This window comes from Neovison vison, chromosome 1 (genome assembly GCF_020171115.1).
Source record: "Neovison vison isolate M4711 chromosome 1, ASM_NN_V1, whole genome shotgun sequence".
Lineage (NCBI taxonomy): Eukaryota > Metazoa > Chordata > Mammalia > Carnivora > Mustelidae > Neogale > Neogale vison.
Genome location: NC_058091.1, coordinates 69,576,248 through 69,589,297, shown reverse-complemented (window position 1 = coordinate 69,589,297; position 13,050 = coordinate 69,576,248). Strand labels below are relative to the sequence as shown.

The following is a 13,050-nucleotide window of genomic DNA, read 5'->3' as shown; positions in this document are numbered from 1 at the left end:
TGCAACACGAACACCATAAGAAGTTGAAGCCTCACTATACAAAATACCACAAGTAAATATCTAGGATATACAGACAAATTCACAAGTGAAAATAAGAAGCCTCGTTAGAAAATGGTCCTATAAAACGGACTGGGGAGTCCTTGGTTTCCTCATTCTTTCTTTTTTTTTTTTTTTTTTTAAAGATTTTATTTATTTATTTGAGAGAGAGACAGTGAGAGAGAGAGCATGAGTGAGGAGAAGGTCAGAGGAAGAAGCAGACTCCCCGAGGAGCTGGGACCCCAATGCGGGACTCGATCCCGGAACTCCGGGATCATGACCTGAGCTGAAAGCAGTCGTCCAACCAACTGAGCCACCCAGGTGTCCCCTCATTCTCTCTTTCAGTAGGTATTTATTGAGTAGGAACACACAATATTGAGTGGGAACAGGGCTGTTCTCAGCTCTGGGGAATGATACAGCAGACAAAATTCCTAGCCCTTATTTAAATACATTTAAATACTCCACAGTATTCTCTTTCATCAATAGGAAAAAGGCATTAGTTTCAACTCAAGGAATTATCCCCTTAAATGCCAAAATTATCACTTTAAAGTTGGAGGAATTTTTAGGATGCATCTCTCTTAAATCCATAATTTTTCCTGATAATAAACAATATCCAGGGACCCACAGATTGGACGGGTACGGAGACCTGACATGTCGCCCGTGTTTGGACTGTAAACCTAATGGTTAGATGGACCCAGAATGCCAGTGACTCACAGCTCTTCCTCTACCACCTGTTGGCATCAGGCAACTTCTCTGAGCTTCAATTTCTTTACCAGTAAAAATGGAACTAATGGTTAGACCTGCTATAAATTGATCTAAGACGTGTGCCTGGGTGGCTTGGTAGGTTAAGCATTTGCCTTCGGTTCAGGACCAAGCCCCACGTTGGGCTCCCCACTCAGCGGGGAGTCTGCTTCTCCCTCTCCCTCTGCCTGCTGCTCCCCCTGCTTGTGCTCTCTCTCTCTCAAAGAAATAAATAAAAATGTCTTTAGAAAAAGTAAAATAAAATGGGTCTAAGGATTCAATGAGATCATATCAATGAATAGCCTCTGGCACATGACAAAAACTTAACGTTGGTGATTTTTACCTCTGATTCTGATATTACGATCCCAAGAACTGTCATTTTCCCTGCACACTGTATTTCAAAATTCGTACGGTAGCATCTTTGGGTTCTTAGTCAGATCATTCATTTTTTTTTTTTCAGTAATAATGAGAAAAGGAAATCCTATGCCTTCCTGGATACTATACGCTGGTGATGTAGGAGGCGTGTCTCATGGATTAGCCATTAATCCCAGTGTGTGAGACCTGCTCAGGGCTGCAGGGTTGGAAGGGATGTGAGAGACCGACTCACCAGGCCCAGCCCTATTCCACACAGGATTCAAAGGCCTCAAGCAGGTGGAGCCCTGCCCTGCAGTTCCACAGCTGGAACCATGACACTCCGTATGTGGTTATGATTAGTTGACTGTGGTTAGAAAAGATTATCCTGCTTAGGAAATCGAGGCTGTGGTTAGGAAAGATTCTAGTCGTCCAGCTGACTTTGTAAAATGGAAGTGAGCTGGTGACATGAATAAGCGCCCTTAATTAGAGATCTAGACTCAAAAGGACTCGTGGTTATTCCAGGTATGAAGAATTTGCAAGACTTCGGCCTGACTGTGTTTCAGTGCGGGGGGGTGGAGCCAGCCTTCCTCATTAGAATAAGGTAAACAGATTCAGCCCAGTTATAAATGGAAAAAAGATGTGCCCTCGGTCACTGAGGGCTGCAGAGAGTGGTGTCTGGCTGGAGAGCTCGGGGCAGCGGAGAGAAGGGGCCAGAGCATGAGTTCCAAGTCAAAATTCGTAGGGGTCATTGGAGTGCCTTTCTCAAAGGGCCAGGTGAGTACCAAATGTGTCCTTGAATAACTGAAATTCATAACAAAGTCTCGGACTTCAGAATTAGTAAGGTAAGGTGTTAATGTTAATGTCTGCTAAGCTCTGTTCCCTCGGACAACTGGGCCTGAAATTTATATATATATTTTAAAGTCCTTTTACCATTTTGCAATGTTGGAGAATTAGGGTCACAAACTCACTTATTCTTGTGGCTCCTAATCTCAGCCGCAGCCAGTTGTATTTGAATCTATTACTTTTTTTTTTTTTGGATTCTTTGAGAGAAAATATTTTTATTTGAATGGAAATGGACTGTGTCTGTATTATAGCTACTCATTGAAATTCCCATGTTCTCGTTGCTTTGGCTTTCATAGTGCCTATGCAGAAGCAAGAGGATTTTAAGAAAACGCATTGGTTTAGTCATCTGTTAATGCCTGGAAACCTCTCATGGATTGGCAGCAATTTTCAGACTTCTTTTAGTCTGCATAACCTAAATGTGATTGCTTTATGCAACTTGGTGAATGATTTGTGTTATTTGAGGGCTTTCACAATCCTGTGAAAGTGTTAGTTCATGCACTAGGTAGATATCTTTATGTATCTCTTTTTGAGAGAGGAAAAAAGAAAAAGGAAAGAAAAGAAAATCCAACTGGAAGTTGGCAACATTGAAGGGACTAATGCATTTATGAAATCCCCAGATTGCCAACACTGTTCCAGCAGCCTTGAACTTTGCAGCCTTTTCTTCTGGTGAGTGCACTCATTCTGGAAAACATAGTGTGATTAGAGACTTCAGCCTTCAGCAGGTATCTGTGCTTAAAGGGGGAAAACAAGGAACAAAAACAAAAGCAAGTGAAACTCTGAGGGTCGATATTTTGTCATCGTGGTTGTTTCAAAGGGGGTCGTCTCCGTCTTCCAGCATTCTCTTTGCCCATCTGGGCAGCAGTTCACTCCTCTTAGTTTTGAGCTCGTGCTTGGCACTCCGGTGTGTTATTGCAAAATAGATTGGGAGAGGTCAGAGGGTAGAGACCCAAACTGCATTTGGATGATCAGTAAACACTGCTGCACCTCTCTTGGTCATCCTTCAAAGCTCTCTTCCGGAACACAGGGACATTTTGCCGACATGGAAGTGTCTAGTGCTCAGATTAATCGTAAAAACCACAATATACTCACCTCTTCTTGCAACGGGTTCTAAAGAAGGCAGAGTGAAAATAACTGACTGAAAGGAAGAAAAGGAGGAAGGAAAATAAAAATTTAAGAAGGAAGAAAGGAAGGCAGAAGGGAGGAAGTGGGGGAGGTAGGGAGGCAGGAAGGCAAGCACAGCCTGAATATACCCTGGCCCTTGGTCCTCACCAGAAGATTTTATGCTACGGTAATAATGGCCCTTTGAAAGGACAGTATTTTGAAACACAGCCTGACACTATTTTCTATTCTTAGTATTTCTTTTCCTCTATAGCTCTTCCTCTATTAAAACTTGTTCCCGTGAGAAAGAAGCTTATTGTCTCCCGACAGGAAGGGTTCAGAGAGAGGTGTTTCTACACTAAGCCGTAGCATGGGAGGAAAATGGCGGCCAACGTGTTAGCATCTCTCCTCACCTAAAGGAGGTAGAGGTTTACAAAGAGGCAAAGGGAGGATTAAGGGCATATGGCTTAGAAGGTTGAGTCTGAGAAAAGATTCCACTCCCTTGCAAGGCAGTGAGTGATGGAGGAGAGTTAATGGCCAGAAATGAGAGAAGTAGGATATTTATCATACTGTTCACTAAGACTCAGAGAGGGTTAGCAATTGGCTAAGTTAACTCACCTCGACTGTGTGATTCCAGACAGGATTCCATGATCCTGAAGCCTATGCCCCTGACTTGCGTCGATGCCTGTCAAGCTGCCACAGATTTGACACATGTGGCCAGTTAGGGCTGGGGGCCCAGCTTTGAAGTCAGTAGAGCTAACAAAACGATTTCCAAAGTGGGCAGATAAACCAAGCAACGAGGAAAGACTCATGATGAGCAGTTTGAATCAAACGAATACAAAAGAATAATGGGAAGTATCACTCCGGGAAATCTAACCACTGTGTTGGTGCAAATAGATTGTCAGAGGAAAGGTCTGTAAAATTTGTTCCAAAGCTTGAAAGGAAGAGGGAACCAACCAGGGGGTCTTCTCAAGGTGACCAGTTTTTGAGCATCTGACAAGCTATGACACGCAGCCCCCTTGGGCTGAAACATATCACCGAGGAAAGACAAAGTAGAGGTACACAAAGCCAATGGCAAAGTTTGAGGCAAGTGGCACTCTACCGAGGTTCAAAGAAGAGGCAATTACATCTGCTCTGGGAAGGAGGTGTCTGGGGGTGGTCACACTAGAAAGCATGCATGGGGCAGAGGGGTGGCGGAAACTTGCCGCCTGGAGCAGGAATGGGACACCCATGGTGTGCTTGGCGACGGAGGCAAGTCAGCTGTCATCAGAATTAGACATAGCTGCTTTGTTTGGGGCCACGGCCCCAATCCTAGGGACAGATGCACGTGTCTTTTGGCACCTCTTCTATTGGGTAGCCCAAAATAACTTCCTATGGCTACAAGCCTTGCTGGAAGTCAGAATCCAAGAGCTACAGAAGAGAACTCTCTGTTTAGGCTTCTCTTCTGCCAGGAAGCTGGAGAGGATGTGTGGCAAGGAGGAAGTGTGTTTGCTTCTCTGACCTGTGGGGAGAATTCTTGTCAGTCATGCTGAAGCAGGTCAGAACCTGAAATACCGGGTTGGTCTTTGTGGATTCAGCTCCCAGGTGATGAATTTCTGTGGCCTCTTTTCTCCCCGGGAGCTCTCTGACTTATCGCCGTGTGGACACTCACGTAGGACTCTCTAATGCGAGGCTCGATTGTTTTCTTAGGCTTTTACCCAAGTTTTTCTCTGGGTTTGCAAAGTAGCTCCACCACGCCATCCCTGTTGCTGAAAACTTACTCATGTAGCAAGACTCAGCGGAAATGTCACCCACTCCCTGCAGCCTCTCCTGGCACCCTCTGTTTCTGTCCTCTTTCTGTGGTTGCGACTTCTTGCACCGGCCCTGAAGCACATCTCCAAGGACTGTAGTTGGGGTTAAATATACAAATTCCCCATTAGCCCATGAGTCACTCAACAAGAGGCCTCTCTTTTCAGTTGATCGCCTCTCTGACTCTCACAGTGCTTTAGCATAAGATACGCGTTCACCATGTTGACAGCGTGGTGTCTGTCACAGAAGAGGAGACACGGGTTCTGGAATCCAAGGATATGAGCAGAGGCTCTGCCGTTCGTTAGCTGCGTGCCTATCGGAAAGTGAGACGGTCTTTCCCATTCGAGATCCTCATAGCTGACCCGGGACTCATTCAATCTGCCTGACTTGGAGATGGGGTAAATTCCTGGCTCTGGAGGAACTTTGAAAACGATAGTTACTCTTCACCTGATTAAAGAATGAAAAGAGTTTCCATTGTGGGCATCTGATCATGTCTGAATTATTTTGTTTTTTTAATCATTCAGCCACGAGGAGGGGTGGAAGAAGGCCCCACGGCACTGAGAAAGGCCGGCCTGCTGGAGAAACTGAAAGAACAAGGTAATTTTTCCACTGGAAGATGACCAGCCCGCTTTCCTTCCCACGCTGGGGAAAGCAGCAGGCTTCTGCTAAAAGAGGGGGTGTATGTGGAATGACATTTCTCACACAGAATGGCAGCACTCGTGGTAACTTGAGAGGTACAGCCTATTAAAAAAAAAAAAAAAGCAGTGTATGGAGAAAATGCTCCATAAGTATTGTTGGATGAATGTTCTCACTCGGATATTTTGTTTTTCCAGCCAGGAGATATAAAAGAATAAAAGAGTATAAACGTATAAAAGAATGTGTGAGCTAGAACTGCAGTTGGGCGAGGGGTAGGGGCGTCAGGGGAATCGCAAAGGGAAAGTAACGAGCAGCAGAAAGTACCCTGCTAGCAAGAGGACTCCTGTTTGTCAAAGGAAATAAAACAGTGATGGTGATGAGGAGAAGGAGGAAGAGGTAGGTGTGTCTGTGCATTTGCACACATGATACATACACAGAGTGTGAGCTTGCAGATAAAAAATCATATGGAGGGGCGCCCGGGTGGCTCCGTGGGTTAAGCCTCTGCTTTCAGCTCAGGTTATGATCCCAGGGTGCTGGGATCAAGCCCCACATCGGGCTTCCTGCCCAGCAGAGAGCCTGCTTCTCCCTCTCCCACTCTCCCTCCTTGGGTTCCTTCTCTCGCTGTGTCTCTCTCTGTCAAATACATAAATAAAATCTTTTATAAAAATCATATGGAGTTTAAAAGTATAGGCTAAAGCAAATACTGTCTTTATATATAAAATCCTGATGAAGTGTTGGCAAGAACACAAAGCCACTGGAACTATCACGTTTCTGGGGGGAAAGCTTAATGATACAGCGACTTTGGAAATCAGTTTGGGCAGTTTCTTGAATAAACATCCAACTGCTTTCTGGCCCATCAGATCTACTCCTAGGTATTTCCCCAGGAGATATGAAAACACATCCACACCAGGGCTTGTACCTGAATGCTTCTAGCAGCATTATTTATAATAGCCAAAAGAATGGAAACCACAAAATATCCACCGACTGGTGAAGAGATAAATGATGGGAGGTACACCCATACTGTGGGCTAGGACTCAACCATAAAAAGGAAGGCGTCATGGACATGGGCAAGAACAGGGATGAACGTAAAAGACAACATGCTAAGTGAAAGAGAGCAGACACAAAAGACTACCTACAGTATGACTGCTTTTACGTGAAATTCTAGAAGAGGCGAAAGTCTAACAATGGAAAAGCTCATCAGCAGTTGCCTTGGGGTGGGCACAGGGAATGAAGAGGGGCATGAGGGAATTTGAGGGGGGTAAAGGAAGTGTTCTAAATCTTGATTATGATGGTGGTTTCAAAACTGTAGATGTTCCTAAAACCCATTGAACTGCAGTTAAAATGAGTGAATTTTAGTAAATAAGAATTATATGTCATGAAGCTGAAAAAAGGAGGGGGATAGAGAAGAGAAGGGTTGTGTAAATGGACTGGACTAGTCTCTCAGTTAACAAGCATCATCTGGTCAGATTTTACATCGGTTCAATCTCTTAAGGGTGTTACTGAATCCTGGATATGCACAAATATATAGTAAATATATCAGATGATGAGATTAGTTCAGAACACTGAACTGATCTCTTGCCACAGTTCTACTGGAAACTCTGTGCTTCGAAGCCTAATGCAAGGCCTTCTAGGAGGTGCACCCAGGTCCTTAGGAACCTTGGGTTACCTACAATTTCTCCTTATTAAAAAGGTATAGTAAACTAAGCCTTTATTTCTTGAGCTCAGTGAACTGTTAAGCTCGTTGCTATCATATGCTTACTGAATTCTAACAATACCACTCTGAGGCAGGTACAATCCATAGAGGAGGGACCCGAACTGCTTCAGCAGGTAACAGATTGGATTGAAACCAAGGACTGTCAATCATAGAAAATTTAGAAAATAGTGGTATAACAGGTGTATTTCCTTCTGGGCATCTATATAATACATAATGCATAGTACATAATATATAATAGGTAATCTATATATTCTTTAAAAAAACTATTTGTTACAAATGCAAAACATGCTTATTGGAGAAAGATAGAAAGCACATAAGCAGAGAGGGCCACACGGAGATAAAGAGAGCGAGGCCGCTTATTAAGCCCAAACCGGAAGATTATCATGGTCCTACTCTGGTGTCCAGCCTCAATGGATTGATCACGGAAGTATTTGCCGAGAATCTGGTGTACAGATGAGATGACGATATCAGGCAAAAACAGACACGGTTTCTACCTTTGCAAATTTTATGGTCCTTCTCGATGTTTTCTCTGTGTATCCTTATAAAAAGTACACTGTTTTGTAAATTTGGAATCATCTTACACAGACTGTTTTGTAATCTTTTTTTATGTAGTAACACGAAGCTTTTGGTTTTAACTACAGAGTGTGATGTGAAAGATTACGGGGACGTGCCCTTTTCTGATGTCCCTAGTGATCCTCCCTTTCAAATTGTGAAGAATCCAAGGTCTGTGGGAAAAGCGAACGAGCAGCTGGCTGGCGTGGTGGCAGACGTCAAGAAGAGTGGAAGGACTAGCCTGGTGCTGGGTGGAGACCACAGGTCTTGTTTCATGATCCTCTCTCTGAAGTCTGGCACAAATGGCGTAAGGGAGTATAACCAAAACCCCAAGAGAAGAGAAAATGAAAGGGAAAGCATGGATCCATACTTGATACCAAAATTCTGCCTTTTCTTCTAATTGTTTCAGTTACTATTTTCTTTTTTTTTCCCATTTAAAAAAGTATTTTTTTTTCAGTGCTCCAAGATTCATTGTTTATGCACCACACCCAGTGCTCCATGCAATATGTGCAATTACTATTTTCTTTTGGAAATAGCTCTATTTGAAGTCTTGCATTATCTTTATTACAGCAGAAAGTATATGACATGAGTGGATTTCAGTAAAATCCTCAGCACAAATTTACATTCCTAAATGAATAAGCATGAGGAAGTTCTTAGCCAGGTTATTGTACTTGATTCCTGATAGCAGGAACAACTCATTTCAAGTCAGTATTTTAAAGTATATTTCCCATTATAAAAGTAATCATTTCAAACTCTTTGAAACACACACACACACATACACACACACACACAAAATAGTAGTAATTATATTTCCTAACAAGCATTTCAAGTGAAATTGCAAATCGGGCATATTTCCTTTGCCATACTGTTTCCCTTGTACCCCTCTTTGTTTAACATCCCTGTTATCTGATACTTCGTTCCTTTTTTTTTTTTAAGATTTTAGTTATTTATTTGACAGAGATCACAAGTAGGCAGAGAGGCAGGCAGAGAGAGAGGGTGAAGCAGGCTCCCTGCTGAGCAGAGAGCCCGATGCGGGCCTCTATCCCAGAATCCTGGGATCATGACTTGAGCCAAAGGCAGAGGCTTAACCCACTGAGAAACCCAGGCACCTCCTGATACTTTGTTCTTAACCTAAAGTACAGATTTCCTTATGTTACCTCATAATGTATATAAGCGTAATTTTTATTGTTGCATACATCAGGGTATTAAATCATTATACATATCCATATTGTCACGTACTCACGTAATTTTAAAATTTTCTTGATTATAAATAATGCGGCAAAGACCCTTTCTGTGTGTGAACCTTTTTTTTTTTTTTTTTTTTTTTGTGTGTGTGTGTGAACCTTTTTGATGTCTACTCTTGAGGTCCCCAAATACCTCACCAGAGGGCTGACCTGATCAGAAAGTACAAATGTGACAATGGCTCTCGATGCCCGAGTCAATCACTTCAGCTCCCTGTTTTCCTCCACAGCCAAGCCATTTCCAGGGCTCCTGTGTGACAAAACTGTAATTGAGAAACTGGGGCTCACTTTCTTTCTTAAGTGGAAAAATTTGTACGTGGAAATGTTAAGAGTGGCAAATAGCCACAAGACAAGAAATCTGAAGGGGAAACAAGTATTGCGCTGGATAAGCAATATCTAAGCTTCAAGGCAGGTTGCCTTCACCTTGAGCATCTACAAGTTCACAATTCCCTGAATGACACCTGACCATCCGTAGGTGGGAGAACACAGGCGCCAGATGGCAAATCCTGATCTTTGAACTTTTATGTAAGATGTTATTCAGCGCTTCCATCCTGGTAAATTTTCTGGAGCTTGGAGTGTTTGAGGTGAACTTTGAGAGCTCTGGACTTGGCTAAGAGCGGGTCGTTAAACGTGTGGCAGGAGAATAGAAAGTTCAAGCAGAGCCTCTGAGGGTTGAACAGCAAGTGAGCACCTAGGAAATGCTGGCTGAACTGGATGCAAAGATTTCTGAGTGGTTCTCCCCAGTTGTACAATAATTGGATTTTAGGAAAAATGGACTCCGTGGTAATTCACTTGAGAGAATGAAGTACTTACCAAGACACAGGAGCATAAAGGAAACGAGCCTGACTTAATCTTGAGAATTAAATAATGTCTCATGCTAAGGAATTTCTTGTGTGGCTAGTGTTTTTATATAGATTTAATTTCTGGTTAAAACAATAATTTTATTAGAAGGTGGTTTCCAAAAAAAATAAAATCACAAGTATTTTAGTAAGACCATTAACGGAAACTTAACTTGTTAGTAAGTAAGCATAACCTATGCTTTTCTATTGTTATAATTATTTAATTGGCACCTGCAATTAAAAACCCATTAGAAGTACCAGCCATTTTGACTTAAAGGAAAACCAGGTGGGAGCACTGAGTTAATAATATGATGATTGGAATAGTAGTGCAAACCTGATGTTCACACAAACTTTTTTTTCCTCTCAAGTATGGCGGTCGGAAGCATCTCTGGCCATGCTCGGGTCCACCCAGATCTCTGTGTCATTTGGGTGGATGCTCACACTGATATCAACACTCCACTGACAACCACAAGTGGGAACTTGCATGGACAGCCTGTGTCTTTCCTCCTGAAGGAACTAAAAGGAAAGGTAAGGGGCTGGTTGGTATTCTATTAGAAAGAAACCCATCTTCTCTTCAGCAGAAGTTCAGGAGATAGAAGGGAAGGAAGAAACTGGTGCCATCTCATTTTGGTGTAATCTCCAACTATTTTCTCAGCACCAATAAGCTAAGGGTTGATAGATACATAAAGGAAGTGAGGGTCTGTGCTTCTACCTTACATGACAGTTTGCAAACTGACTTTACATATGTCTTCCCTTTTGATTCTTAAACTACCCTTTTTAGTACATGAGGCAGAGAGTAATCCCTTCTAAGCAAGTTAGCATACGTTCAGAGGTTAACTGACTTGCTCAAGATCACATGCCAAGCACATAGCGAGGAAAGGGCCAGAACTGGTCTATAAACGCCCTCTTTCTACATGTGCCATACGGCCTCTCCTGTTTCCCAGGCTTCCCCTCCACATCATGGGAACTTTTTCAAAAATGGGAGTTTTAAAATGTGGATTACAATGGTTTATTATTTTACATCTTTACTGTGTAAAGTTCATATCTACATCATAAGAAGAACAACTAACTCCTTGCTCCATTCTAAAAAGATGTGAGATGACATTCCAGATTAAAATTTAACGTTGTGGTTCATATTCACTAATATTCTGTAGCATATCAATAAAATGATATTAAATCACTATCCATATCCATATTTTACTATTTTTATCTACAGCTATAGAATCTTGGTTTTTATGATGATACCTGGAGATTCAAACCCCCTTGTTAAGGGCTCAGAAGTAACACTTTCTGAACTGATGACCAAGTGCTAGGTTTATAAACTTCCAAAGTGTGTAGTTAGCACACGGGAATAGCCACCCTTGGCTCCAGGACATTTGGAGAGTAACAGAAGGGCTGCTTGAAAATCTCCCTCACTCTAAACCATCCTTGGGATTAAGTCCTCACTGAGAAGAGGAATAAAAAAAGGAAGCCAAAAGAGTCATGAGAGCACACTGATCTCTTTATAGCAGAGTTTTGGGAAAGCAGGGTGCTCTCCCATTCCCGGGGTACAGAGCAGGTAAATGCTGACAAATGATTCAGGTCAGGTCTGGGCTACAGGGTGAAGGTGAGGAAGGCCAAAGTCATCTAGAGTAGCACAAGGAGAGGCAGGCATTCTCTTCTGAATTTTCTATGGTGTTTTAATGGTTTCTTTGAAACTTACAATCTAAATATAAGATATATGCAATCCAATAAAGGCCCTTAACTTTTAATGTAAGATTTGCTCAAGAATTATATATTCTAATCAAATGAAAACATTGTAATTTTAGATCCCCGATGTACCAGGATTCTCCTGGGTGACTCCCTGCATATCTGCCAAAGATATTGTGTATATTGGCCTAAGAGACGTGGACCCTGGGGAACAGTGAGTTTATTCCTTGGAGTGAATTACCTTCATTTTCTCTCTTTTGCATGCTAGGCAACCTGGCCAAGCCTATGAGAAAAAAGTTATTTTAAGCACCAAGTATATATATCAATACCTATATACCCATATAAATATTTGCCTATTAATCAGGTGATTTTTATACTAATTGCCTTGCTGTTAAAACACATTGATATAGGGACACCGGGGTGGCTCAGTTGGTTAAGCATCTGCCTGCCGCTCAGGTCATGATCCTGAGATCCTGGGATCAAGACCCACGTCAGGCTTCCTGCTCAGTTGGGAGCCTGTTTCTCCCTCTGCCTGATGCTCCCCCTACTTGTACTTGTGCTCTCTGACAAATAAATAAATAAAATATTTTAAAAATACACTGATATATACATATAGTTCATAGGACTTATTTTATGTATCTTACCGCAATCATCTTTTCTTTAAAAAGAAAAAAGAGAGCATAGACTCTTTATTAACTGCAGGATTATCTTATTATCTCCTCTTTCCTAGCTACATTTTGAAAACTCTGGGTATTAAATATTTTTCAATGACCGAAGTGGATAAACTGGGAATTGGCAAGGTGATGGAAGAAACACTCAGCTATCTACTAGGAAGGTATGATGCTTGTGTGTATGTAATGTAAATATTATTAAAAGGACTTATTACTGATGCTAATGTAAATTATTAATAAAGCCTTCATGTAAAATTATGGAATGTCACTGGATTGTTACTTTTTATAAAGCAAGGCAAGAACTGTATTTATGTGCTATGTATTAAACCACCAACTTTAAACTGAATTTCTTTCCCACCTCTTAAAAGAAAAAAAAGGCCAATTCATCTGAGCTTTGATGTTGATGGATTGGACCCATCTTTCACACCAGCTACGGGCACACCAGTTGTCGGAGGTCTGTCTTACAGAGAAGGTCTCTACATTACAGAAGAAATTTACAAAACAGGTATATATTTATACCCTCTGATCTGAAAATCAAGCCCCATTGGATGCTTCCAGAATGCCTATCACATGATGCAATCACCACCTGTTTACACTCCTGGAGTGTACAGAGTACTGAGTGGACAGAGTTAAAAATGTCAATCATTTAACAAATTATATTATTTTCCATTGTTGTTGCAGGGCTACTCTCAGGATTAGATATTATGGAAGTGAACCCATCTCTGGGGAAGACACCAGAAGAAGTAACTCGAACAGTGAACACAGCAATAGCAATAACCTTGGCTTGCTTTGGAGTTGCGCGGGAAGGTAACCATAAGCCTGTTGACTACCTTAACCCACCTAAGTAA

At 42.0% G+C, this 13,050-nt stretch overlaps 1 protein-coding gene across 2 annotated transcripts; it reads left to right on the top strand.

Moving 5' to 3' along the window:
* Window positions 1-1,848: 1,848 nt before the first annotated feature.
* On the top strand, window positions 1,849-13,050 carry ARG1 (arginase 1). 2 transcript variants are annotated; one of them, XM_044236796.1, is made up of 8 exons: window positions 1,849-1,905; window positions 5,385-5,457; window positions 7,852-8,026; window positions 10,211-10,370; window positions 11,651-11,745; window positions 12,262-12,366; window positions 12,571-12,707; window positions 12,884-13,050. In XM_044236796.1, exons 1-8 carry the CDS (start codon window positions 1,849-1,851, stop codon window positions 13,048-13,050), a joined length of 969 nt encoding a protein of 322 aa, XP_044092731.1. The 2 variants fall into 2 exon arrangements, with proteins under 2 accessions (XP_044092731.1, XP_044092736.1); XM_044236801.1 differs by lacking the exons at window positions 10,211-10,370; window positions 11,651-11,745.

What these genes read in the sequence shown, in the direction of transcription:
- ARG1 (XM_044236796.1), top strand. Translation starts at nt 1,849, where the DNA reads ATGAGTTCCAAGTCAAAATTCGTAGGGGTCATTGGAGTGCCTTTCTCA. An exon ending in GTGCTGGGTGGAGACCACAG is followed by an intron (nt 8,027 to 10,210) that starts GTCTTGTTTCAT and finishes TTTCCTCTCAAG; the next exon opens with TATGGCGGTCGGAAGCATCT. An exon ending in AGAAGAAATTTACAAAACAG is followed by an intron (nt 12,708 to 12,883) that starts GTATATATTTAT and finishes TTGTTGTTGCAG; the next exon opens with GGCTACTCTCAGGATTAGAT.